Here is a 27773-nt window from a genome sequence, read left to right as displayed (position 1 = left end):
GGGCGCAATGTGCAGGAAAGACAACTAGAGTTCAGAACCGCGCTGCATCCATTGTGTAACTGCCTGCCCTCCTCGCCAAATTCCATATCCTCCTCACCCGGATGCCCAAGAACACAGGGAGGGGAGGTTCCAGTCACCCAGCCACTCAACTCCAGAGGATGGCCCAAGCAACAGAAGGCTGTCATTCAAACAGCTTTGATTTGTGTTGTGGCTACAATAAGCAATGTGGCCTTGTCCTTCCCTCCTCCCCCACCCCACCCGGGCTACCTTTTACTAGTCAGCGTTGTCAGTGATCTCAAGTTTTTTTTAATAAATAAAGAAAGAATGAATGGATTCAGAACAATAGGGACTTTATTTCCTGTGCCAACTGTGGTCAAAGGGGGAGTGGGGGGGGGGATTAGCTTACAGGGAAGTATATTCACCAGAGGGGGTGGCTTTGCATCAAGGACAAACACACACAATTGTCACACCGTAGCCTAGTCAGTCATAAAACTGTTTTTCAAAGTCTCTCTGATGCGCATCGCACCCTGCTGTGCCCTTCTAATTGCCCTGGTGTCTGGCTGTTCAAAATTGGCCATCAGGTGATTTGCCTCAACCTCCCATCCTGCCATAAATGTCTTCCCTTTACTCTCACAGATATTATGGAGCACACAGCAAGCAGCAATAACTTACAGTTGGTATGCGTACTTCCCCCTTTTCATGTTCTCTGTATGTATAAATATCTTCTGTCTGTGTGTTCCATTCTATGCATCCGAAGAAGTGAGCTGTAGCCCACGAAAGCTTATGCTGAAATAAATGGGTTAGTCTCTAAGGTGCCACAAGTACTCCTGTTCTTTTTGCGGATACAGACTAACACGGCTGCTACTCCGAAACCTGAAAAATGGCAATATTGCTTTCGCTGAGGTCTAACCTACTCAGACAGCACCAGCACCCCTTTAAACATCCAAAGGCACATTCTACCACCATTCTGCACTTTCTCAACCTATAGTTGAACTGCTCCTTACTGCTGTCCAAGCTGCCTATGTATGGCTTCATGAGCCATGGGAGCAAGGAGTAGGCTGGGTCCCCAAGGATAACTATTGGCATTTCAACATCCCCAACAGTAATTATCAGGTCTGGGAAGAAAGTCCCTTCTTGCAGCTTTGCAAACAGCCCAGAGATGCAAAAGATGTGAGCATCATGCACCCTTCCCGACCATCCCATGTTGATGTCGGTGAAATGGCCCTTGTGATCCATCAGTGCTTGCAACACCATTGAGAAGTACCCCTTGCAGTTTATGTACTCTTTAGCAAGGTGGTCCGGTGCCAAGATAGAGATATGTGTTCCATCTATTACCAGTTAGGGAACCCACTGCAGCAAAGCCATCCACTATGACCTGCACATTTCCAAGAGTCACTACCCTTGTTAGCAGAAGATTATTGATTGACTTGGCTACTTGGATCACAGCAGTCCCCATTGTAGATTTGCCCACTCCAAATTGATTCCCGACTGACCGGTAGCTGTCTGGCGTTGCAAGCTTCCACAGGGCTATCGCCACTCACTTTTCAACTGTCAGGACAGGTCTCATCTTGGTATTCCTGCGCTTCAGGGCGGGGGAAAGCAACTCATAAAGTTCCACGAAAGTGGCCTTACGCATGCGAAAGTTTCACAGCCATTGGGAATCATCCCATACCTGCAACACTATGCGGTCCCACCGGTCTGTGCTTGTTTGCCGGGCCCAGAATTGGCATTCCACTGTATCAACATGCCCCAATGCTGCCATAATATCCCAATTGCCACATCCCATGCTTTCAGGAACATCTGTGTCCATGTCCTCCTCACAATCTTCCTCGTGCTGGCAGCTCCTAGCTAGGCTCTGCACATACTGAAGGATAATGCACAAGGTGTTTACAATGCTCACAAAAGCAGTATGCAGCTGAGCAGGCTCCATGCTTGCCATGCTATGGCATCTGCATGGATAACCCAGGAAAAAAGGTGCAAAATGATTGTTTGTTGTTGCTTTCAAGGAGAGAGGGAGGGGAGACGGATGACATGTACCCAAAACCACCTGTGACAATGTTTTTGCCTTATCAGGCATTGGGAACTTAACTCAGAATTCCAATGGGCAGTGGGGTCTGTGGGATAGCTACCCACAGTGCAACACTGAGAATCAATGCTAGCCACGGTATTGAGGACGCACTCCGCTGACCTAATGCATTTAGTGGGGACATGCACAATTGACTGTATAAAATTGGCTGCTAAAGATCGACTTCTATAAAATTGACCTAATTTCATAGCGTAGATATGCTCTCAGTCAATTAAGGAAATTCATAAATAAAACCAAAACTACACAGTCGTGTCTAGATATTGGGAGCCCTAGCACTAGGCAAATCTACCCAGTGTATTTCACTAGGGATTTCAGGAGGCAATCTCAGACATGAGTCTCAATTTTCTTGGATAAGGCTGTTTCACAGCATTAATATAATTTTGACAGTTTTTTTTCTTTGTTTTTGTTTTTAACTACAGTAACTGCAGGTTCATCTTTGAATCCTTCTTTGTTTTCAAACCAGTGACCTAAGATTTTCATTGGAGCTGCTGCAATCTACTGCATCAATTTGGCTAAGCCTTCAGGATAAAAATCCTTCTGACATGTTTACTGACATCTACTACAGCCAAATTTTAAACTTGGAAATCTCAGCCATTTTTAAATGCATTTTCCCTCCAAATTGCCAAAAGCAGCCAGATTTTGTTATGTACTGACCACTGAGAAGAAAACAGTTTCTTGTGTTTTATATAAAATGCACCATTTGAATAAACTGAGGGAAATGCATCAAACATAGGTGATTTTTTTCCCTTTCATTTTACTATTCACAAAAATAATGGCAAATCATTCATTTCAGTTATTAGAAAAATGCTCCAATACAGCTAAAAAAATTCATGGCATAACACTTATTGTAATGAAAGTGTAAAACACACCAGTGAAATGCATTGTCTAGTGTAAGTAAAATGATGGAATTTTATAATATATTATACAATTTAAGAATTACTCTATGTCAAGGCAACATTTTAGGGAATAATAGCTCCAAGAAATTTAAAATCAGCTTAAGAAAAATGTTAACAAAAATCCCACATTTAATAAATGCTTATTTCCTCTAACATATTTAATAAATTAAATTTCAATTGAATCAATTAATGAGATTTTAAATAGCAATATGTTTCTGCCTTTAGGATAACATACAACATCCCTTTGTTAGTTTTATTTTTGTCTTTGTGTATTATTATATACATATTTGACATTGCTAGTGAACTAGATAGTGCTGAACTGATTGGACTGTTTTGTTTTAAAGATGATTAAGCCACAAGGGTTCACAATTCAATCTGCTTTTGATTCTCCTCCTGGAGTGTGGAGAACTTAGCTTTACTTTACCCTCTTCCACACACTAATGGGCTATACAGTTTCAAGATAAATTTTTATCTAAGCAGACAAATAAATATAATGTTTGGATTCAACAGATATATAAAAACACAGAAAAAAATTTTCATACCATACTGTCAACCACTGTGTGTATGCCACGTGCTACAGAAAACATATTTAGGAATGTTTAAATATTTTATACAATGTAATAAAGACTTTATAACATTTTGGAGTCTTTTCTGCACCCCTCAACCTATAAAACTAGATGACTTAGTTACCATGAGACCCACTGGACAAGTCTCAGAGGAAGAACAAAATTAAAACACTACTAAAAAAAAAGCAACCCCAAATAGCTTTTTCTGTATATAAATATACAAAAATTTAAGGCCAATATCCAGGAAGTTCCAGTGCTAAAAGCAAATGATGTGTCTTTGGAAAGCTGGGTCTCTCCCTTGTCCAACAGTGTAAAGCTGCCATTACTAGTCCTGAAAAGCAAACTGTGGAACTTAAACTTGTCACTAATACAGGACCAAGTATTCCCTGTCCTCAGGCCTGTATACATTTGGAGGGGAAATTTTCACACTTGGAAACAAAGCAGAAAACATTTCCTAAGAAGATTTCAAAGAAATAAAGACAGCTTTCTGAGGTATCTCAAAGATGTTAGAAGTACTCCCGGTGGAGATGGTTTAAAGACCAAAGTGCAAGCAAGGTGCTCAGAAAGGTACATGAAAATTCAATCTATTTTATGAATAGCATCATATCTAAATACATATGCATTACATACCAGATGCTACTATAGACATTATGGACAAGATTTTCAAAAGTAGATACATGAAGTTAGGAACTTAAATCCACCTAAATCAATAGCCCGATGTCCAAAAGTGACGAACCCCCAACAACTCCCATTGTTCTCAACATATCTCTTGAGTAGTTTTTTTTTTTTTATCATCTGCAAATTTTGCCACCTCACTGTTTACTCCTTTTTCCAGATCATTTAGGAATATGTTGAACAATACTGGTCCCAGTACAGACCCCTGAGGGACACCACTATTTACCCCTCCTCATTCTGAAAACTAACCATGTATTCCTACCCTTAGTTTCCTATCTTTTAACCAGGTTTCAGAGTGGTGGCTGTGTTAGTCTGTATCAGCAAAAACGAGGAATACTTGTGGCACCTTAGAGCCTAACAAATTTATTTGGGCATAAGCTTTTGTGGGCTAAAACCAACTTTATCAGATGCATGCAGTGGAAAATACAGTAGGAAGATTATATTATATATATATATACATACTGTGGCAAAGTTCCTCCTCTCCTCTAGTAGGTCCTGCGCTTATTGGCGGATTTCTTCCCCTCAGTGGTTTTCCCCTTGGATGAAACCCATAGTCTGGATCAACTACTCCTATGTCTGATTAGGAGTAGCGGGGCTAGGGGGGAACCTGGGCCCGCCCTCTACTCCGGGTTCCAGCCCAGGGCCCTGTGAATTGCAGCAGTCTCTATAGTGCTACTTGTAACCGCTGCTTGACTGCTACAGCTCCCTGGGCTACTTCCCCATAGCCTCCTTCAAACACCTTCTTTATCCTCACCACAGGATTCTCCTGGTGTCTGATGCTGCTTGATTGTATGGTGTTTTCCTCAATCCTCCAGTAGTACCCCCTCTCAGTTCTTAGTTCCTTGTGTCTCTTGCTCCCAGCTCCTCATGCACACTTCTTTCCTCTGGCTCCTCCTCCCTAGACTGGAGTGAGCTCCCCTTTTTATACCAGGTGCCTTGATTAGCCTGTCCTGATTGGCTGCAGGTGCTCCAATCAATGTAGCTCTCTCTGGTGCCTTCTAGAAAGTTCTTAATTGGCCCCAGGTGCCTTGATTAGCCTGGAGCAACTGCCATTTTGGTTCCCATGGTACTAGGGATTTGCTTAGCCTGGAGCTAACATACCTGCTCCTCGGTACTTTCCTGTAGCCATCCGGCCTTGCTCCATCACAATACATATACACACACACGCACATACACACACAGAGAGAACATGAAAAAATGGGGGTTGCCATACCAACTCTAACGAGTTGAATCAATTAAGGTGGGCTATTATTAGCCGGAGGAAAAAAACTTTTGTAGTGATAATGAGGATGGTCCATTTCAAACAGTTCAGAGAATACTTCAGCCGCCCTGGACACTCAATTACAGACATAAAAGTTGCTATTCTTCAACAAAAAAACTTCAAAAACAGACTCCAATGAGAAACTGCAGAACTGGAATTAATTTGCAAACTAGGCTTGAAAAAAGACTGGGAGTGGATGAGTCATTACACAAACAGAAAACTATTTCCCCATGATAATTTTTCCCCTACTGTTACTCACACCTTCTTGTCAACGGTTTGAAATGGGCCATCCTGATTATCACTAGAAAAGTTTTTTTTCCTCCTGCTGATAACCAACCTTAATTGATTACTCTCATTAGAGTTGGTATGGCAACCCCCATTTTTTCCATGTTCTCTGTATATATCTATCTATCTTCCTACTGTATTTTCCACTGCATGCACCTGATGAAGTGGGTTTTCGCCCACGAAAGCTTATACCCAAATAAATTTGTTAGTCTGTAAGGTGCCACAAGTACTCCTCATTCTTTTATCTTTTAACCAGTTACTGATCCATGAGAAGACCTTCTCTCTCATTCCATGACAGCTTACTTTGCTTAAGAGCCTTTGGTGAAGGACCTTGTCAAAGTCTTTCTGAAAATCTAAGTACACTATATCCACTGGATCACCCAGGTCCAACATGCTTGTTGACCCTCTCAAAGAATTCTAGTAGATTGGTGAGGTAACATTTCCCTTTACAAAAAGGATGTTGACTCTTCCAAACAAATCACGTTCATCTGTGTGTCTGACAATTCGGTTCTTTAGTATAATTTCAACCAATTTACCCGGTAGTGAAGTCAGGTTTACCAGTCTGTAATTGCCAGGATTGCCTCTTGGGTCTTTTAAAAAAAATTGTCATCACATTTGCTATCATTTGGTACAGAAGCGGATTTAAACAATGGGTTACATACCACAGTTAGTAGTTCTGCAATTTCACATTTGAGTTCCTTCAGAACTCTTGGGTGAACACCATCTGGTCCCAGTGACTTATTACTGTTTAGTTTATCAATTTGTTCCAAAACCTCCTCTAATAATTTTGTCAACTGCTGCTGACCATTGCCTCATGTCTTTTCTCTGGCATTTGGGGAGGTTAGTGCTTACAGAGTAAGGATGGCTAGAAATTAAGAATTTATTTCAGGTACAGTCTTTGTTATCTGATGGTTAGATGGAGTGTGTTAAATTTTGTGGGAGAGTCCTTTAAACTATAAATTAGTAACTAGATCTTGATCATTTAAAATACCATACGTTTCAGAGTTAAGTGCTTTGGCTTAGACCAGCTCTACACTTAAAAGAAAAGTTGACCATTCTAGGTTGCTCAGTGGTGTCAAAAATCTACATCCAAGTGACATAGTTAAGCCAACATAACCCCCAGAGCGGACAGTGCTAGGTAGATGGAACAATTCTTCTGTAGCTCTAGCTATCGCCTCTCAGGGAGGTAGATTAAACTATGTTGGACAGAAGAACCCACCTGTTGCTCTAGGAGCATCCACACTAAAGCCTACAGCGGCACAGCAGCCACTGTAGCATTTTAAGTGTAGACAAGCTCTTATCGATTAGGAGGCACTTAGAAAACTTGAGTAGAAACCAGAAAAATGGAAAGCATAAATAAAAATATACTAGTGTGCATCTAAGCCTGGCAGCAGACAGAAACATGGCAGATGGCCAAAGCCACATGGCAGACTTGCCATGCACAACTGGTTTGATGAAAAAACAGATGAAAGAACAACTTATCCACAGTAGATGGCAGACGGAAAAGGTTTTGCTAATGATTGTTGCAGAAGCAGAACCAATCAAAAGGCTTCCCAGTTTAAATGTTCTAAATCATTTTTTACTAGAACCTACAAAACCACTCGGTATTAGGAAGAAAGATGGTTCAAGGGAATTCCCTAATTTGGGTACAGAAGAGGAAACTACTGCTGTACCCTCAAGAGCCAAGAAACGTATTTAAAGTTTAAGTGTTTTAACAAAATAATACAGCTTGAACATGTGAACCCTCACCAAAAAAAAAAAAAAAAAAAAAAAAAACCACCACACACACACACGCACCAACCATGAGCTAGTGGTGTGAGCACAGGACTATGAGTCAGGATATCCTGGCATCTAATACCAGATTTGACCCCAACTCTCTATGTAGTTTGCGGAACATTACTTACGAAAAAAGTTTTCAAAAGTGATCTTTGCTGTCCAAAATTAATCTGAGAATCTAGTGCCTGCTTTTCAGAGATACTGAACATGTGTAGCTCCCACTGACTTCAATTTAAATTGAGGGTGTGCAGCACCTCTGAAAATCAAGTCTTAGGCTTCTCAGGCTGGGCATCAAAAAACTTGGGCATTCAGATTTGATGGACAATTGAAGACTGTGGCCTTAATTGCTTTAGCTTTAGTTTCCCTGCCTGTAAAAGGAGGATATTGGTAATACATACTTATTTCAGAATGATAGTGGAAGAAGTAATGTCTGTCAAGTGTTTTGTGTGTGAAACACACTATAAGAAACAAGCATGTAAAAATCTTGAGTACCCTCCTTCAAGCAAATGTTGTCAAACTTATCACTGGTCAAAGCAAGTTTCCTATAATTCAGTCCTCTTAAGCAATCCAATATTCAACCGTGAAATTAGAATAATTTAGGCATTTTACTTTGACATAACATGACAAAGCATAACCTGATCTAGTTTTCATTTTTTAGCACAACAAGTTCTTATTTCTTTGTACACTTCCTCAATTCAGCCAGTGATGAAATTCAGGCAGAGAAGCTTACACTGTTTGGTGTTGCAATGCATTTGGGACTTAAGAAAAAAAAACCTCAATATGAGATAAAAGTGGTCAGAAGGGTAGTACTCAATAGGAAGTTGTTCCTCCAAAGGAAATTGCAAATTCAAGTCAAAGAGGAAGACTTTGGAACAGTTAATTCTGCTCCATAAACTTCAGAAATTAGAAAGAGGGAAGGGCTATATGTGAAGAAACCATCTATAACCACAAATACAAGCTGAACGTACTAACCAGGACACGTTTTGGGGAAATATATCTGCCTTTTAGTAGATCTCAGATTTAAAAAAAAAAAAAACAATTTACAATGTGTCTCCACCAATTACATTTATTTTTAAAAAAGAACAAGAAAAGGGATATCTCAAATTGTAATCTCTGTCACGTTGGGATCCAGTTACCAATAATATAGACTACATCAGTGCAGATGTCCTAAAAGCTAGCTGTCCAAGACCAGAAGAAAACAATAATTCTGTCATCTCATGTCCTAGGACATAATATGTTACTGAAGGCATTTAAAAACCAGAGCTTCTATTCCATTCAATTCTGTTAAAACTTTTAGACCACGCTCAGCACTACAGCCTCTGAGTACCTGGTTCTAATGGAATATCAAGGCCTATGCTGGTACACAATGTGTACGTCAGAGTGACCAGCCAAACCTTTTTATCAGCTAGTTTAAAAGGAACTGGTTTTGTTCACAAAAACTGTTCTTGGCCCAAAGTGCATAGGGACTAAGTGCATGTTGGATTGTTATTTATTTTTTAATAAATAAAAAAATGCTAACTAAAAACATTAACATCTAGACAGCAGTTAGCAGATAGAGTAGTATTAACCAGTTAGCAGAGCTCCATCCCCACTCAATCACAGGCCTAGCACAAGTTTCCAAACAATAGCATCTAAACTAAACCCACAAAATATGTGTACATATAACTACGCACTCAGAATATAAGCAAAAACTTTCCAGCTACCCATGTGGCATGTCCAAGTATCAATTTGAGCATGTACATTTTGCAGAAAAAAACTTAGAGATCATTGTTTGAAAATATGGCATGGGGGGAGGCAGCAGACAGTAGCCCCACCAGGTAAACTGAAGACCATGGCAACAGGCATTGTGCTAAACATGGCTCTTTGTGCATTTTACAGAGTCTTTGTCATTTACTGTGTTTATTCAAATTTATCGCCCTTTTCTCAATGCGGTTACATCGCTGTGAAGTGTTTGTACACATGCTAAACTGTGAGAACATAGGTGGTAAAAGGTTCTGGTTAGGACTGTCTTTTAAAATACTCTTGATGAGATTCTTTCCTAATTAAATAAAAAGATGCTGTCATAGGATGACTGACCCTTTAAAGAGGAGATGATGCCAGCCATACCAGTGCCACAATTGATTAGCTGCTTCCCAGCCTGAGAGGGAGAGACTAAGGAGGGTCAGGTGACAATTTAAAAGGACACCTATGCCTTAAAAAAGACAGAGTCAGATCAGTCAGGACTTGGAACCACAGTGAGTGGGGAAGGCTCCTGGGGAAAACCCTGGCCAGGGTCTGCAAGAGGCCAGGTGCTCCAAAGCAAGGGATCCAGGGCTCTATACTGGAACAGAGAGAAAGAGGGAACTGAAGAGAAGCTCAGGAGAGGTGGAAGACTGTTGTGATTTACATTGTACTTGGATTCCCACAAAAGAAAAGCCTGAGGAGTCGGCACTCTGATAAGGAGTGAGAAGATCTGTGACAGTTGAACTTAAACAAGTTATTTTGCTTTCTCCTATGTTAACTTGGGACTTTTGTCAAAGATGGTGTTAATTTTGGGACTTTGGAGTACCCTAGAAGGAGACTGAACTTTCAAGTGGCCTGGCTGCAGAGCTAGGCGTTGGCAAACCCAGATGAAGGAGACTTATGCGGAAGGTCCAGCAACTCATGCATCCAGCCACAAGGGGACTCTGGCCAGTGAATTGCTTGGGTGTATGTGGGGCTCGTTCTGAGGCAGGATCCCATAATAAATACATAACTAAGCATGGAAAGCTTTCTTAGTCTAATAAGCAAAACACGTGTCTTTGGAACATAGGTCTGCCCATTTCTGGATCTCTGGCCTTTGACTTTCAGAAACGGTAGTCTCTGCTACAAAACTTACAGCAATGTTAGCTGTCCTCCACAATTTATATTCCATCTTTAAGAATAGAATTAAAATCTCCATCTCTTCAGGAGATAACAGGAAAAACAACATGTGCACCCCTTGACTATCTGTATGTACCTCGCCCTTCCTGCCAATTAACATTTTGATAGTATCACTCCTCCTTCACTAAGTGATATCTGCGCTCCTTCCCTCCAACTACAACAGAAATGCATTCTTTGTTTTGTACCAAGAAAGAAAATATACCAGGAAGATATGAAACAGAGAAAATAAACAAGAAATCAAAAACTATGGTATTTGAGGCTAGAGTATTTTAAAAATAAAAGGCTAGATGAGTGCTTAGCCAGTTCATGATCTAACTTATTTAAAAGAATTGAAATTAAGAGGGCTTCATTACAATTAGAGAATTAATTATGAAAAACAAAAGCACAGACTCTATCTAAATTAGTGGGGAGAAGTTAAAACTACTACACTCATTTTACTAGTAGAACCCACTTTAGATAGTAACACCCACCCACCCAGTTAGCCCACTTCCGAGCTGAATTCTTAACTTACCAGAAGCTAGAGGGCTGCATCTAGTTTGCATAGAACAGAGCAGATAACAGCTGCTCTTGTTGTTTATATAGATGTGTAGCTCACCAAGATCAAGACGGACCACTGTTTACTAGAATCATAGAATCTCAGGGCTGGAAGGGACCTCAGGAGGTCATCTAGTCCAACCCCCTGCTCAAAGCAGGACCAAACCCAACTAAATCATCCCAGCCACGGCTTTGTCAAGCCTGACCTTAAAAACCTCTAAGGAAGGAGATTCCACCACCTCCCTAGGTAACCCATTCCAGTTCTTCACCACCCTACTAGTGAAAAAGTTTTTCCTAATGTCCAACCTAAACCTCCCCCTCTGCAACTTGAGACCATTACTCCTTGTTCTGTCATCTTCTACCACTGAGAACAGTCTAGATCCATCCTCTTTGGAACCCCCTTTCAGGTAGTTGAAAGCAGCTATCAAATCCCCCCTCATTCTTCTCTTCTGCAGACTAAACAATCCCAGCTCCCTCAGCCTCTCCTCATAAGTCAATCTGTGGTCTCTATGGCCTGTGTCACATTTCCACACACACTCCCCAAAAAAAACCCCAAAACCACAGCTGCACTGAATTACATGATAAAAACTGCTCCCCATAAGTGAAGAGTCACATCCTCCTGCAAGCCTCCCTTTATTGCCCTAAGCACTATGACATTCTCTACAGTCTCTCCCCTCTTATGGCACTCCTAAGGGTCAAAGAGGAGAACTGGGAGAAGAGCTGACAAGACTGGCAGTCATTCTTGCCCTTACTGATGCTTCCTACACTGTCCTACTAAAGTCATACTTCAGAGTGGTAGCCGTGTTAGTCTGTTGTTTTTGCTGATACAAGGAGTACTTGTGGCACCTTAGAAAGAGACTAAAAAATTTATTTGGGCATAAGCTTTTCTGGGTTAAAACCCACTTCATCAGATGCATGGAGTGGAAAATACAGTAGGAACAGTACATGAAAAGATGGGAGTTGCCTTACCAAAAGGAGGGTCAGTTCTAACGAGACAATTCAATTAAAGTGGGCTATTATCAACAGAACAAAAAAATCACTTTTGTAGTGGTAATCAGGGTGGCTCATTAGAGCTGATCTCCCACTTAGTAAGGCAACTCCCATCTTTTCATGTACTGTTATATATCTTCCTACTGTATTTTCCACTTTATGCATCTGATGAAGTAGGTTTTAGCCCACAAAAGCTTATGCTCAAATAAATTTGTTAGTCTCTAAGGTGCCACACGTATTCCTCATTGTTTTCGTTAAGGTCATACTGTGGTTCTCAAATTGTACACGTCTTCTTTCTGTGGACTTGGCTGAGAATGAGTGTACACTTTTTTGTCCTTTAATAATATCAGATGGAATCCTGTGCATCAGAGTGAATGAGTTGTAAAAGGAGGTGAACAATCTTTTAACAATTGGAAGTCAAATCGTACTAACGAAAATAGAACGGAGCATAAACTCTGGCAAGTCAAGTGTAAAACTATAATAAGGCAGCTCAAAAACAAAAGAATTTGAAGAGCAACTACCCAAAGACAAAAACTAACAGCAACATTTTTTTTTAAAAGTACATCAGAAGCAGGAAACCTGCCAAACAATCTGGGGGGCCACTGACCAATCAAGGTGCTAAAGGAGCACTCAAAGACAAAGCAATTGCGGAGAAGCAAAATGAATTCTTTGCATTGGTCTTTACTGCAGAGGATCGGAGGGAGATTCCTACACCTGAGCTATCCTTTTTAGGTGACAGATCTCAGGAACTGTCCCACCTCAAGGTGCCAATAGAGGAGGTTGGGAACAAACTGATGAATTAATAAGTCATCAGGACCAGATGGTATTCACCCAATAGTTCTAAAGTAACTCCACTATAAAATTGCAACTGTAGTATGTAACCTATCATTTAAATCAGTCTCTGTACCAAATGATCGGAGAATAGCTAACGTAATGACAATTTTTTAAAAAAGGCTCCAGAGGCAATCCTGGCAGTTACAGGCCTGTAAGTCTAACTTCAGTAGCAGGCAAATTGGTTGAAACTATAATAAAGAACAGAATTACGAGACACAGCTGAACATAGTATTTTGGGAAACTGTCAACATGGCTTTTGTAAAGGGAAATCATGCATCATCAATCTATTCGAATTCTTTGAGGGGGTCAAACAAACATGGACAAGGGTGATCCAGTTGATAGTGAGTACTTGAACTTTCAGAAAGCCTTCAACAGGGTCCCACACCAAAGGCTCTTAAGCAAAATATGTAGTCATGGGATAAAAGGGTAAGTCCTCCTCTGGATGAGTAACTAGTAAAAAAAAAAAAAAAAGGAAACAAAAGAGTAGGAACATAAGAATGACCTTACTGGGTCAGACTCAGGGCTGCTCTACACTGAGGGGGGATCGATCTAAGATACACAACTTCAGCTACGTGAATAGTGTAGCTGAAGTCGAAGCATCTTAGATCGAGTTACCTACCGTCCTCACGGTGCAGGATCGACATCCGCGGCTCCCCATGTCGACTCCGCTACCGCCGTTTGCGTTGGTGGACTTTTGGAGTCAACAGGAGCACGTTCGGGGATCAATATATCGCGTCTAGATGAGACGTGATATATCGATCCCCGAGAAATCGATTGCTACCCGCCGATATGGCCGGTAGTGAAGACGTACCCTAAAGGTCCATCTAGCCCAGTATCCGGTCTTCAGACAGTGGCCAATGCCAGGTGCCCCAGAGGGAATAAATAGAACAGGTAATCATCAAGTGATCCATTCCCTGTCGCTCATTCCCAGCTTTTGGCAAACAGAGGCTAGGGAAACCATCCCTGCACATCCTGGTTAATAGCCATTGATGGACCCATCTTCTATGAATTTATCTAGTTCTTTTTGGAATGCTGTTATAGTCTTGGCTTCACAACATCCTCTGGCAAAGAGTTCCACAGGCTGACTGTGCATTGTGTTAAAAAAAAAAAAAAAAAAAAAAACCTTCCTTTTGTTTGTTTTAAACCTGCTGCCTATTAATTTCATTTGGTGACCCCTAGTTCTTGTGTTGTGAGAAGGAGTAAATAAACTTCCTTATTTACTTTCACCACACCAGTTGTGATTTAGACCTCAATCATATCTCTCCCCCCTCAGTCGTCTCTTTTACAAGGAATAAATGGTCAATTTTCACAGTGGAGAGAGGTAAATAGTTGAGACCCCCAAGGCTCTGTACTGGGACCACCTATTCTTACATGATCTAGAAAAAGGGGTAAACAGTGAAGTGGCAAAGTTGGCAGATGATCTAATTACTCAAGATAGTGAAGTCCAAAGCAGACTGCAAGGAGTTACAAAAGGGATCTCACAAAACTGGGTGACTGGGCAACAAAATGGCAGATGAAATTCAGTGTTGATAAATGCAAGCAATGCATACTGTAAAACATAACCCCAACTCTACATACAAAATCATGGGTTTAAATTTGCTGTTACCACTCAAGAAAGATCTTGGAGTCATTGTGAGTAATTCATTGACAATATCTATTCAATGTGCAGCAGCACTCAAAAAGGCTAACAATGTTAGGAACCATTAGGAAAGGGATAGATGATAAAACAGAAGATATCATAATGCCACTACATAAATTCATGGTACATCCACTTCTTGAACACCGCATGTAGTTCTGGTTGCCCCATCTCAAAAAAGATACATTAGAATTGGAGAAAGTACAAAGAAGGACAACAAAAGAGTTCAGGCCTATGGGACAGCTTCCATACGAGGAGAGGTTAAAAAGATGGACTTAGAAAAGAGACAACTAAAAGAGGAATATGACAGAAGTTTATACAACCATAAATGGCGTGGAGAACGTGAATAAAGAAGTGTTATTTATCCCTTCACGTTACATAAGAACCATGGATTATCGAATGAAATTAATAGGCAGTAGGTTTAAAAGAAATATAAGGAAATACGTCTTCACACAATTCACAGTCAACCTGTGGATCTCATTGGTAAGGTATGTAGTGAAAGCCAAAACTATAACTGGTTCAAAAAAAGAATGAGATAAATTCATGGAGGATAGGTCCATCAGTGGCTAACAGCCAAGATGATCCGGGATGCAACCTTGTCCTTTGGGTGTCCCTAATATGATTGCCAGAAGCTGGGACTGGATAACAGGGGATGAATCACTCGATAAATTGCCCTGTTCTGTTCATTCCTGTGACACTAGCCACTGCTGGAAGACAGGATTCTGGGCTAGACAGACCATTGGTCTGATTGAGTATGGCCATTCTTATGTTCTCAGCTGTGGGGCTGGCAGAGGAAAGGTATGTGATAATGGGGTATACTGGTGCATTGCTAAACGAGGACAGAGTTAAGGATGTCTAAGCAATGTTAACTCTACCTTTCCTGAATGATGGCAGATCAAGTGCCAGCACATGCCAAGGCCCCTAGGTCTCACCGAACACTGACAAATGCATAGTTGGAAATCAATCTGGCTCACCTATGTGTTATCATTTTTAAAAGATGTCAAGTTTATAGGAATGTGTTTAGCATTTGAACTTCAAGAGATGCTTGTCAGTTGCTGCACGTAGTAATCTCACTTATAATATCTGTATCCCACGTTAGAAAGTAATATTTAAGTGTTTTGCTCTGTAACTATAAGAGTGTTTGCTGTGAAACTGGAAGCCCCCCAGTCAGGAGAGAAACATTATCAAGTGTGAGATACTAGTTTACCACAAGAGTGTCATCTCCTGCCCAACAAAAGAAGGCCTATTGACTCCAGACAATCCATTGTGGAACAACAAAATCTTTTGTCCACTGATGTTTTCCCCACACCCCTCACAGCTTGAACTCTGGGGGAAGGGAATAAAAATCTCTGACCAGAAGGATCTGTATCACTATACTGCTTGGAATTTGGAGAGGACAGTATTTCTAAGACGAAGCAAGAGATCCCCAAGCTGCTTATGTTGGGTTAGTCCTAAAGGTCACACACCACTTTATATATTATAGCAGCTTCTGTTACCTTTTGACACCTAAGACTGTAACTCATGTGTATGTTTACCTGCTTTAACCTTGTAATTAATTATCTTATTTCTTCTTCCTAGTTAATAAATCTTTAGTTTACTACAGGATTGACTACAACTGTTGTCTTTGGTGAGAGATTTAAGGTACAACTGACCTGAGTGGTCCTTTGAGACTGGGAGTAACCTAAATATTGTTGCAATTTTTGGTGTAAAAGGACCATGTAACATAAAAGGCAGACTCGCTAGGGTGGCAAGATAGATGGGAGTGCCCCAAGGGACTCCATATTAAGGCTGTTATAGTGCTTGAGGAGTTCACACTTGATACTCGGTTGGTGAAATCTAATTATAGAACACAACCAGTTTGGGGTTTGTGTCCTCCAGACAGCTTGACATCCTGGTTTTCAGATGTTTGAGTTTTACGCAGGTCAGTGTTCTGCAAGGAAATTATGTACCACTAAGCAAACTTAGCTCTACATTAATGTAGCTTTTTTACCACTGAAATTCCTAGTTTTGTTTTTTTAAAACAGGAAAAGATATGTTGTTGGTAGGCATTAGCAGTCATTTAAGCAACTGTACATATCATGCCTGCAATTTGCATATCAAGCCAAATCAGCCTATAGTCAGCAATCCCAAGGCCATTGTGTATGCCTTGCTTCCTGCAAACTTCTGCAATTGCATGATCTAGGAATCACCCAGAATCCATATATTGGCAACCCTAGAAGCACATATTTCTTTTCCCTAACTAATCAAGGTACCTGTGCTATGAGTTCTGAACCACTGCACTACCCATCTTTGGAAACACCACAGTAATCTGGCCCAAGATCAGGAAATAGCCAATTGTCCACCACGCCCTCACCAACCACCTCTGGGGCTAGTAAAAATAATGCTTTTCCCAAACAACCATTCCACAGTTTGCCTGCCACCTGTCCTTATTGTCTAACCCCATCGTAACCCCTGCCCCTGTTCCCACCCCTTTTCCCCCCACAACTGTCTACAGCTCCTCCCCCTCCAATATAACAAACATTTTGGTAAGTCCAGCTGCTGACTTCTGCTGCGTTCACAGTAAACCTCCCCATTAAATAAGGATGTCATATTATAAGAGAGAACTTCCAGCAAGCAACATGAGTCATTAAATCTTTACTGCACAGATGTACAGAAGTTCAAACCAGAAATATCAGCGGTGGGGAGTTCACCAGGGGCAATGACATTGGCCCGTTCCCTCAAACTACCCAGGCAAGCATGAAGTGGCTGCACAGAAACCTTCTCACTTTTTTTCTTTATTGGTGCACGTGCACTATAATCCTTCCAGATTATACATCTACACAAGCAAAGAATTTAACACGTTCTTAAATACAATTTGCAGTTTGGGTCCCCACCAAAAAACCTTAGTGGCTGCCACGCACTACCATGGGTAAAAATTGATCAATTGAAACCATTTTGACCCACATCACAACAATAGATTTAGCTGGTAGCCTTGGGGGAGGGGGGTTAAAAACTTTGGAAAATGGCTATATTATTCAGGGCTTATACCTCCAGAACACCAGGCTTAAATGACCCCAAATATGGGTCATTAATCCTATTCCGTACTCCCAGAAGGCATAGCAAATTTCCCCAGATCCTGGCTCACATTGAGGGAGAGGGGTATGTGCAACCACTGTAGATGAGCACAGCACCCTCCCCCACCCCAAGATCCTGGCATGCCCACAGAGAGGAGCACGAGAGGCTCAGACACCCTCAGGAGATCAAGGGGCAGGAAGGGGGGGGGGAGAGATTCTCCTGGGGGGCAAGAGTTCCCTAGAGCTGGGCACACGTGTGATGGGAGAATGTGAAGCTGACACAGACAGGCAGAGCAGGGGGTGCACGGGAGATGGTGTGCAGTGGCAGAGCTGTAGAGTGCATGGAGTCAGGGTGCATTGGTAAAGTTTGAGGCACACTTGCAGAGCTGAGGGGTGCAGGGGATTGCGGTACACTGGCAGAGTTGGGGATGCTCTCCGTCCTTCACCTGAGCCCCCAACCTCTTGCCGCCTCTACCACTCATCCCCATTTATCCCCTCCCCAGAAGCCCCCTCCTATCACTGCAGCCCCAAACTCCTCTCCCCTCTAATCCCCCTCTCCTCCCAGAAAACATTCACATGGGCGGGGGGGGGGGAGAGAGAGAGAGAGAGAGACAGGACAGGACTGCCACCTGTGACTCACAAACTGTAGCAGTCTCCAGCCACTCAGTCCAACACGCCTTTTGTCTCAGGATTGAGGCTTGTGATTAATTTATCCTAATTATCCTATATTAACTGAAGGATGAGTTCACAATCCGCAAGCTCAACAAGGTCTGTGGATTTGTACAGTCATTAGCAAGGGCAAAAATTAAGTCGGCCTAAGTTACGCTGACATACAGCCACTTCAGTAATTAAATCACTTTGGCACATCCGTACTACACTCCTTGTGTCGGCACTGCACATCCTCACAAGGGGCAGTTGAACTGATTTAACTGTCAGTGTGGGGCATTGTGTCAAAAGGCAAAAGCAGGACACATGCAGGAGCCCCGCTCGTCTCTGTGGCCCTACCCTAGGGTTGCCAGCTGTCCGGTTTTCAACCGGAAAACCCAGTCAAAAAGGGACACCGGCGGCTCTGGTAAGCACTGATGACCAGACTGCTAAAAGTCTAGTCGGCGGTGCAGCAAGGCTAAGGCAGGCTCTCCTCCTGCCCTGGCTCCACATGGCTACCGGAAGCAGCCAGCATGTTGGTCTTCTATTCGCAGGGGCACACAAGTGGCTCCGTGTGCTGCCCCTACCCCAAGCGCCAGCTCCGCAGCTCCCATTGGCCAGGAACATGCCAGCCACTTCCGGGAGCCGCCTGAGGCAAGCAGCGCCTGGCCGGAGCACGTACCCCTCACCCCCTTCTGCACCCCTACCTCCTTCCCCAGCCCCCTCCTTCATCCCAAACCCCTCATCCTCAGCACCACCCCAGAGCTTGCACCCCAACCCCCTGCCCCAGCCTTGAGCCCCCTCCCACACCCCAAACCCCTCATTTCAGGCCCCAGCCTGGAGCCCGCACTCCCAGCCGGAGTCTTCAGCCCCTCCCACATCCCAACCCCTGCCCCAGTCCGGTGAAAGTAAGGGAGGGGGAGGGAGAGCAAGCAATGGAGTGAGGAGGGAGTAGGGCCTCAGAGAAGGCAGGGCAGGGAAGGGCAGAGTCTCAGAAGGAAGAGGAGGGTGGGGTAGGGTTGCCAACTTTCGAATTGCACAAAACTGAACACCCTTGCCCTGCCCCGAGGGCCTGGTGTTTGGTTTTGTGCAATTCAAAAGTTAGCAACCCTACCCCCTACCCCACCCCTCTTCTTCCCCCTGAGGCCCTGCCCTCTGCCCCTCCTCTCCCCTCAAGTCCCTCACCCCCTACTCCTCTTCCCCTAAGCCGCCACCCTTGGCCAGGCCGGAAGCTGGAGCTGGGCCATGGTAATAGCTACCCAGGGAGTCCAGGTCACTGTGCCAGAGAGCAGCTCCCAGACCACATCCCCGTCCCCCATTGTACGTCCCCCAGGGCAGGGTGGTTGGTCTGGGGATTCCCACAGCAACAGGCTCACTGGGCAGCTATTATCACTGCCCGGCTCCAGCCTCTGGCCTGATCAGGGGATGGGACCTCAGAGGGAAGAGCAGAAGCAGGGATGGGGCCTCGTGAGGGGTGGGAGCTAAGGCCCACCTCAGCCCCACCACCCCACTGGGAAGAGGCTGGTGCTGCCCCTGAATCTCAGGCAGGTGTGAATCGGTGCCACAGGCAGTCTGGGACAAACAGGGGCGGCTCTAGGTATTTTGCCGCCCCAAGCACGGCAGGCAGGCTGCCTTCAGCGACTTGCCTGCGGGAGGTCCCTGGTCCCACGAATTCGGCGGCACCCTGTGGGAGGTCCACCGAAGCCGCAGGACCAGCGGACCCTCCGCAGGCATGCCACCGAAGGCAGCCTGCCTGCCACCCTCACGGCGATTGGCAGAGCGCCCCCCGTGGCTTGCCACCCCAGGCATGTGCTTGGCGTGCTGGTGCCTGGAGCTGCCCCGGGGACAAATAATGCCCTGGAGTCATTCAGCCCAGGACTTAAATTCTGCATTTAGGTACTGTCCCGCCCAATTCAGGACAGGTTTTCACCCTAATTGTGGGACGGCTTCTGAAAGGCAGCAACAATCGAAGTCAGCAACCCAGTGTCTACACTGTCTGCATCCACCTAACCACTACACCTCTCATGGAGATGGAGTTATTAAGTTGGTATAGTAGGCGAGTTATATCAGTGGGAGCTACATTTTAGGGTAGATACTTCCAGAGTTAGGTCGATGTAAGCCACTCTCAGTTTAACAGTACAAGGCAGCAGAAGGAAACCATAGGGGGAGAGGGGGAACTATAACTCAGGAACCCCGCCATCAAATGGCACCAAATTTGGATAACAAATGCTATCCATGCTGCTATGAGGCACACCAAATTTCAAAGCAGTCCCATTTATTGTTCAGAGTTTTGAGCACTTACCACAGTCGAGCTTTAAAAAGCATATAAAATGATGGGAATGGTAACCCTCTAGCCACTTTTCTGTTTTGGGGCATACGCAAGTGTAAAATATGTACATTTTCTTAAATATTGTTTTCAATTTGGGTCCCCCAACCATTTAGTGAGTACCATGCACTACCTTGGATAAAACTCAAAATATTGAGACCATTTTAACCCACATCCTATCAATAAGTTTGATCTTTACGTCGTGGTGTGTGTGTGGGGGGGGTGTAAACAACACCACCCAGGAAATGTTTTTAAATGGCTATTAGGAGTCGGGGGAGGTGTTATATATATTTGGCTCAAGTGACTCCGAATTTGGATCACTGAGCTATCCTGCACAATGCTGAGGCACACCAAAGTTCAAAGAAATCCAAACAAGGATGTCAATTTTACAGGATTTAGAAAGATCAAACTTTAAGCAGATGTCTTGATGCAAACTTAAGTATAATTAGACCCTGATTAAGAAATGACCGATGGCCACCATCTTTAATCTTCATGGGTTGCTTATTCTATGTTGAGGGACCAAAAGTGGATAACATATTAATAAAATAAAAAGTGAAGGATCTACAGTATTTTACTATGATTAAAGGTGTAATTATATAGTTGGTCATGAAAAGTATTCTAATACCTACTATACTTCAGAGAAACCCACTTCCCCTCCAGAGAAAGTAGGGGGAAGATGATACTGCTTTATTCATCAAAGCACTCTCTCAATTAAATTCAAATAAGGATAATGATAATACTAACTGTGTATTAGATAAATACAATGACACACTGCCACAAATACTTAGTAATCCTAGGTAAAAACAGAGGTGGATACCTTTATCCTGTAACCTTATTAAAGGGAAACTGGAGGTTTATGATTAAGCATTTGTCATAACTCATACAGGTATCAGCAGAGGAAATATCTGTTTTTCTCTACTGTGCCATGTAAAAAGTTAAATACTCTTAAAATATCACTAAACTGCATAAAAAAACTGAAACCTAAAACCAAAAATGCTAGAAAGATAGGATTTAAGAATAATCTGAATGGATTTATCTGCTTTTATATGGCCCATGTTCAGCACTCAGTCCAGGCATGAATCTCCACTGACATCAGTGAGTAGTTTGTGCAGAACAGGTAGAATATGGCCCTAAAAATCCTGTTCAGGACTAGCCTAAAAGAAAAGGCACATTTGTCCTTCCTCCCACATTTTCTGAGCTCTGCTATAGATTTCCTGTATAACTCTGAGTAAGTCATTCTCTCCAGGTCTTAGGGCTTGTCTACATGGGAAACTTTTTATCAATTTTACCCGTACAGTTACATTAATGTAGCTCACCCCCCACACACGTGAGCATTCTTATTCTGATACAAGAGTAGCTTTTTTTCAATTTAGCTTATACTCCTTTCCAAGAGACAAATTAAACTGAAAAAACAAACAAACAAAAAAACCCCACTCCTATTGGAAAACAAGAGTGTCCAAATAGAGGGTAATAATGGTATAACTATATTATTTTAAATTCACACCTTCTGTTATCTAGAAAAAAAATTCTGTGTAGACAATGCCTCAGTTTCTTCACCTGTAAAATGGGAAAGTGAAGCTTCTCATCCGTAAAATGGAAATACTACTTACCTACTTCACAAGGCCATCAAGTGTCTTGATTTGTTAACATTTGAAGAATAAGGATATCCTCAGATAGAAGGGTGCTACAGAAGTATTGTTAAACTATTATTATTAAATGAATTCTGAAGACACTTCAGGACATCTAGTTTGCCTGGTTACATAAAATCAGACAGCACAGAACTGACTCACTTGAACCCCTGCATGTGGGGGGGGACAGCGGAGGGGGGAGAAGGGACCCGCTATGAAACAACTTGACTTGGCAGAGTGGTCCCTGCCTACCAACCTATAAAGCAGCATGGCCTCAAAATAGGTGCCTGTGTACTATAAAGTTGACTAGTACCAAGAAGTCTCTCTCAAAGTCACATTTCAATAGTGGGGTGGGAGGGTGAGAGTGAGGAAAGAGTGAAGCACTTCCAGTAATATACCTGTTACATTTTACCTTTGATGGACATATTTCTCTCCCTGGAAATTCCACTTTTGGAGTACACATGCTGAAGGTTAGCTAGGCTAACCTTTTACAAAAAAAGGTACATGACTCCCATTTAAAAAAAAAAAAAAAAAAGGTAATGTGCCTAAAACTTTAGGGTATTTTACACTGCAGAGTCAGTACAGACACCAAACTAATACAAAGATGCTGGAGAAGACAGAGCAAAGGCCAAGAGAGGCATCACATTCTACAGAAAGTACTAGACAACAATAGCAAAATCATCTCAGCAGGCGCATGTGCAAAATCATCTTGGCGTGTGCGCGCGCACACACACACACACGCGCACACACACCCCTTGTCTCTCTCTCTTTTTATATCCTCATTCACTGCCTAACACATCAAAAGGCATCAGCGGTTAACCCCAGAGTATTTTTTTTCATTTGGGATTTTTCCTTTTCCACTTCATATGTACTAGTTCAGTTTGGGAATGTTGTTTTTCTAGGTAATCCTTTTTGTGAGCCAACTGTTCGATCAGTCTCCCTTTGTTAATATTTTTTAAAATCACTTTTGAAGAGATCAGCCGTCATTATTTTTGCCTCTCACATACTAGTGAACAAATGAAAAAAGCATCAATGGAAACACACAAGCGAGAAAAAGTAAATGCTATCTCGCAGCAGAACTACATAAAAATGACAAAGAAAGAACAAAGAGAAAGGAATATGCCATATAAGAATTCAAAACTAGTAAGTACCACAAATAGGACAATTTTATGGGACGGGAGGTGATAGGATGGAACAGTTCATTAGAATTTCTTGCATTTCTCTCTTCCCCCCGCCCCTTTGGCCGAGGCAGCAAGGAAGCAGAATGATTTTAGGAAAAAAAATCCAACCCAAATGATATTCCAAATAATTGCAAATGAGTGACATCTAGCGATGAGCACAAAGTTGATCAACCTCTACTCTCCCACACAGTCAAGATAAGCTAGCAAGCTCTGACAAGTAGCTGAAGAGTGGGTGTTGAACCATGGGAACCTGGTACTGCTAAGTTTCTCTCCCTTAAAGACGAAACAACAATTGAGCCAAGACCCAGAAACACAATACGATACATGACTCCAAAAAACAAGATGTTAATACAGCCAAAGGGGACAGAAATTTCAGCTGGGATCTGTGAATTATCACCTCCTTAATTTACATCTCCATTCTTTCATACATATACTGTTCCCTCTCCTCCCCCCCCACACTCATTTTAATCATGGAATTGTCCCAGATATTTTATTCATAATGAAAAAAAATCTAAGAGATATGGTGGAAAAAAAATGAATTTCACTTCTGATCTTGAAGCATTAAACAGTTGTCTCAAAGACAGCTTAATGACGTCCCTAACTTTATATATCTTAACTAGTGTCCTGTTGTAAGAGTTTTATGAACTTGTCAAACAGGCTCTTATTTTGCCAGTGGTTCCAAAATTATTGCTCACAGAGCAGAGTTACTGGAAGTGAGGGGGAAGGGAGGGACTGAAGCGTGATTTGTGGTGGGGTTACAGGAAGGAAAAGTACGCTACTATGCAAATTAGCAGTAATACAGTCAGTCCCCTGACAGGGAAGTTGGAACTAGAGAGCAACATGAAGGCAGATTTTTCACCACCATAACATAGTACAATTCTTTAGGAGAGACATGGACTCAGAATGGAATAGATTTCTTTAAGGTGTATGTGTATATTGGAATGGAAGTATGATTGTATGTATTTTAAAGAACAGCCCTAAACACACTGAAGATAAGACAGTGAAGCCCATAATCTTAAATGTGGAGCATATGAACTACAGTCCTAGACTGGAACATTGTAGCGTTAATACAATTTACCATGCTGTATCTATTTCTATCACAACCAGGGCTCTGCCACTGGGATTTCAGTAGTATTCCCCCAGCTGAACAGAAAAGACTCGGCAATGTCAAGACTGATGTAGGGATGGATTAAAAATATATATATATATCTGATAAAAGGAAGGAAAGTCACAATATACAGGTTTTGTTTTATATTCTAGATCAGAAGTGCGCAAACTATGGCCCGTGAGCTCCCGCTGGGGAGTGGGGTCTGGGGCGTGCCCTGCTCCGGTGCTCCGGCTGGGGCGCTGGGTCAAGGCCCACACCACACGGTTTAACCCTGCTGTGGCGCTCCAGCTGGGGGACTGGATATGGGGCCGCTCCAGCCAGGGTGCTGGGTTGGGGGCCACTCTGGCGTTCCAGCCGGGGCACTGAGTCAGGGGCTGCACCACAGGGCTCGGCCCAACTCCAGCGCTCCAGCTGGGGCGCAGGGTTGGGGGCCACACCACATGGCTCCCAGAAGCTGCGGCATGGCCCCGCTCCGGCTCCTACATGCTCCAATGGGAGATTCAGGGGCTGTGCTAGGGGATAGGGCAGCATGCAGAAGCGCCTGGCCGCGCCTCCGCGTAGGAGCTGGAGGATGGACATGCCTCTGCTTCCGGGAGCCGCTTGAGGTAAGTGCCACTTGAAGCCTGTACCCTGAGCCTCTCCCCACACCCTTGCCCCAGCCCTGATCCCCCTCCCGCTCTCCAAATCTCTCAATCCCAGCCTGGAGCACCCTTCTGCGCCCTAAACCTCTCATCCCCAGCCCCACCCCAGAGCCCGCACCCCCAGCCAGAACCTGCACCCCTTCCCGCACCCTTGATCCCCCTTCCATCCTCCAAACCCCTTGGTCCCAACCCAGAGCACCCTCCTACACCCCAAACTCCTCACCCCTTCCCAGACTCCAACCCCAATTTTGTGAGCATTCATAGCCTGCCATACAATTTCTATTCCCTGATGTGGCCCTCAGGCCAAAAAGTTTGCCCACCTCATTCTAGATCCATTCTACCATCTCATTCACATGCATGAAAATTATTTTTTTTTGTATTACCAATTTAAAAAAAAAAACACAAAAAAACCCACTTAATTTATTTAGAAAAACTGACACTACAGAGCACCCTATCCTGTGAAGACAAGACTGACATTCCTCACCCAGTGAGAGCCTACGCTAAAACTTATTTGAATGAACTTGACCCAGCTTGGCTTCGGGCCAGCATTCAACGTCACTGAATGACTTAACAGAACAGAGTGTTCTTGGCATGAGCACAAAAATGTGTTGAAATCCATGCTGGAGAGAAAATCAGTTTGCATTTCAAATTAATAAAAAGAAGTGGTAATAAAAAGGTAGCAAACACAAAGACAGCAGCAGTCATTTGAATACAGATTTGCTGCAGGAAATTTTTTTTTAAACTTTCCACTGTTCCTTCATTCATTAAACAAGTTACATTAAAGGGACTTAGTTCTCTGAGATATGCCCTTCCTTCCTTCTCCAAATCTCAACCCACGGCCTCTCCCCTTTCCTTCCCCTTCTCACCTCCCACAATGCCATACCTGGAAAATTCCAATACACCTTTTAGCTAGCAAGCAAAGGGAGTGACAGCCTGTAAAGCCAGAAACAATTCATGACTCACTTCCGCCCAAAACCTTGAAGTAAAGGCTACACTGCAGGCATCTCACGAAAGGCTTCTATATAGAATACTTTGTTATAAAGTTATGTCATTCCTAAATGGATTATGTTAATTCTCTGTCATAAAATGAAGAGGAAACAAGAGAGAGAACAGGCAAAATAAAAAAAACTTACCATACACTCAATAAACTTCCTGAATGTAAACATATGGGTATTATCTCCTTTTGTGTTTCCACACTACGATTCCCCCTTATTTTCTTTCCAAGCCCAGTTGCATGTCCTGTTTCCCCTTCCTTTGTTCTACCCCTTCTTCTGTCTCAGGTATTCCATTTTCCCTTCCAGCAAAGGACTGTATTATTCCACCACCATCACCAGAAGCAGACATAGCTAAAGGGCCTTTCCCAGGTCAGTCACACAGCCTCGTCACTTCCACCACCCTATTAACTAAGAAGCATTCCGGACAGAGCCATCCTTAGGCATACACAGCTGCATAGGGCACCTGAAAATTTGAGGCACCACCGAGACAGCAGGTAAGAGTGGGTCATTCAGTGCATTCTGCAGTCTCTTAGGCAGGGGCTGTATTCACAGAGCCGAATGCACTGGCATTCTGAGTGAGGAAGAGGGTATGGGGGGCGTCTCTTCAGGGAACTGTGTCTCATGGTGGCAGAGAGTCAAGCCGGGTGGCTCGGTATCCTTTGCTGCCTCGTCCCTCCTCCTCCGGGCTGCCACTGCATCTGCTGCATATGAAGCTCGGTGCGTGTCAGCAATGGTGTGGGGGGGGGAGGGTTCTTCTGAGGGTCCGGGGCGGAGGTGGTGGCTGTGCTCCAAGTTGGGCATGGGGCACTGGTTTAATAATACTGCATTAAGGCCCCATAAATCCTAAGGATGGCCCTGATTCCAGGCTTATGACTCCATCAGACCCTCAAATGCAAGCCTCGTATGACAGCAACATCCTCCAGCTAGCAAAATAGGCAATAGTGAGCAATGATCATTCTCATAACATGCCACACAAATCCTTAGACCAGCCCATAGCCCGAGGCACTAGGAATTGGGTAGAAGCAAAGCAGGCATGCTTCCCACCACCTCTGAAGCCCTAAAAGTAACTCTGGAGCTGCTTTGCAGAAGCTATTTCAGGTCACTGACTGAAATAGACTTGTGCCACCCTAAATCACCGTCAACCCCCTGCTGAAAGAAGATTAGAGATCTGTTCGGCAATGGATACTTCAGTCATACACAGAACTTCATGGCAGGGAGGGGACTCCTTACCCCCGATTTGTCCTTCCCACATACAGTACTTGCAGTGTGTAGCAAAGCTGCACTGGTTTACGCTTGGGGCAGGTGGGGGGGAAAAACACATCCACAACCACTAAATGTTTCACATTAACAAAATTAAACAGCTCTGCATATGAACGAAGAAGCAAAGTAACTTGCATGGCACATGAATTAGGTCTCCATTTGGCATCACAAACTAAGCTCTACCAATCCTTTTCTAACATATATTATAGAATAAACTCTGCCTGTGCCTCCCATCAGTTGACAAAATATGTTTACAGTAGCATGTTAACAGTATTAAAGTCTGTTTTGAGGTCTTAAATATGGGGAGGGGAGAGGAAGCAACCTCCTGTTTTGTAGTTTTTTTGTTTGCCTGACTGCCTTTCTCTGCATAATTACATCCTAAAACATGACTGGGGGAATAAAGAGGTATAAATGTTAGTTTTCACACAGAGGAAAAGGAGAATGCCTACTGAAAGCATAAACCAGATTTGAAACCAAACACTGCTGATCATGAGGT

General features: G+C 43.2%; 1 protein-coding gene across 4 annotated transcripts in view; it reads right to left on the bottom strand.

Moving 5' to 3' along the window:
• Window positions 1–27773, bottom strand: part of SPIDR (scaffold protein involved in DNA repair) — a 312390-nt gene that overhangs the window by 235932 nt on the left and 48685 nt on the right. The window contains exon 1 of one of the 4 annotated variants that reach the window (XM_039527366.1): window positions 26156–26337. The exons of the other annotated variants lie outside the window; for them this stretch is intronic. Within the exon in view, the coding sequence (XP_039383300.1) occupies window positions 26156–26188 (33 nt within the window). The 5' untranslated portion in view covers window positions 26189–26337. Of the gene's footprint in view, window positions 1–26155; window positions 26338–27773 lie in introns of those variants that run through there. 4 annotated transcript variants of the gene reach the window in all.

This window comes from Mauremys reevesii, linkage group 2 (genome assembly GCF_016161935.1).
Source record: "Mauremys reevesii isolate NIE-2019 linkage group 2, ASM1616193v1, whole genome shotgun sequence".
NCBI classification, from domain to species: Eukaryota; Metazoa; Chordata; order Testudines; family Geoemydidae; genus Mauremys; species Mauremys reevesii.
The sequence above is the reverse complement of the archived record's forward strand: the minus strand, read 5'-3'. Positions and strand labels throughout refer to the sequence as shown.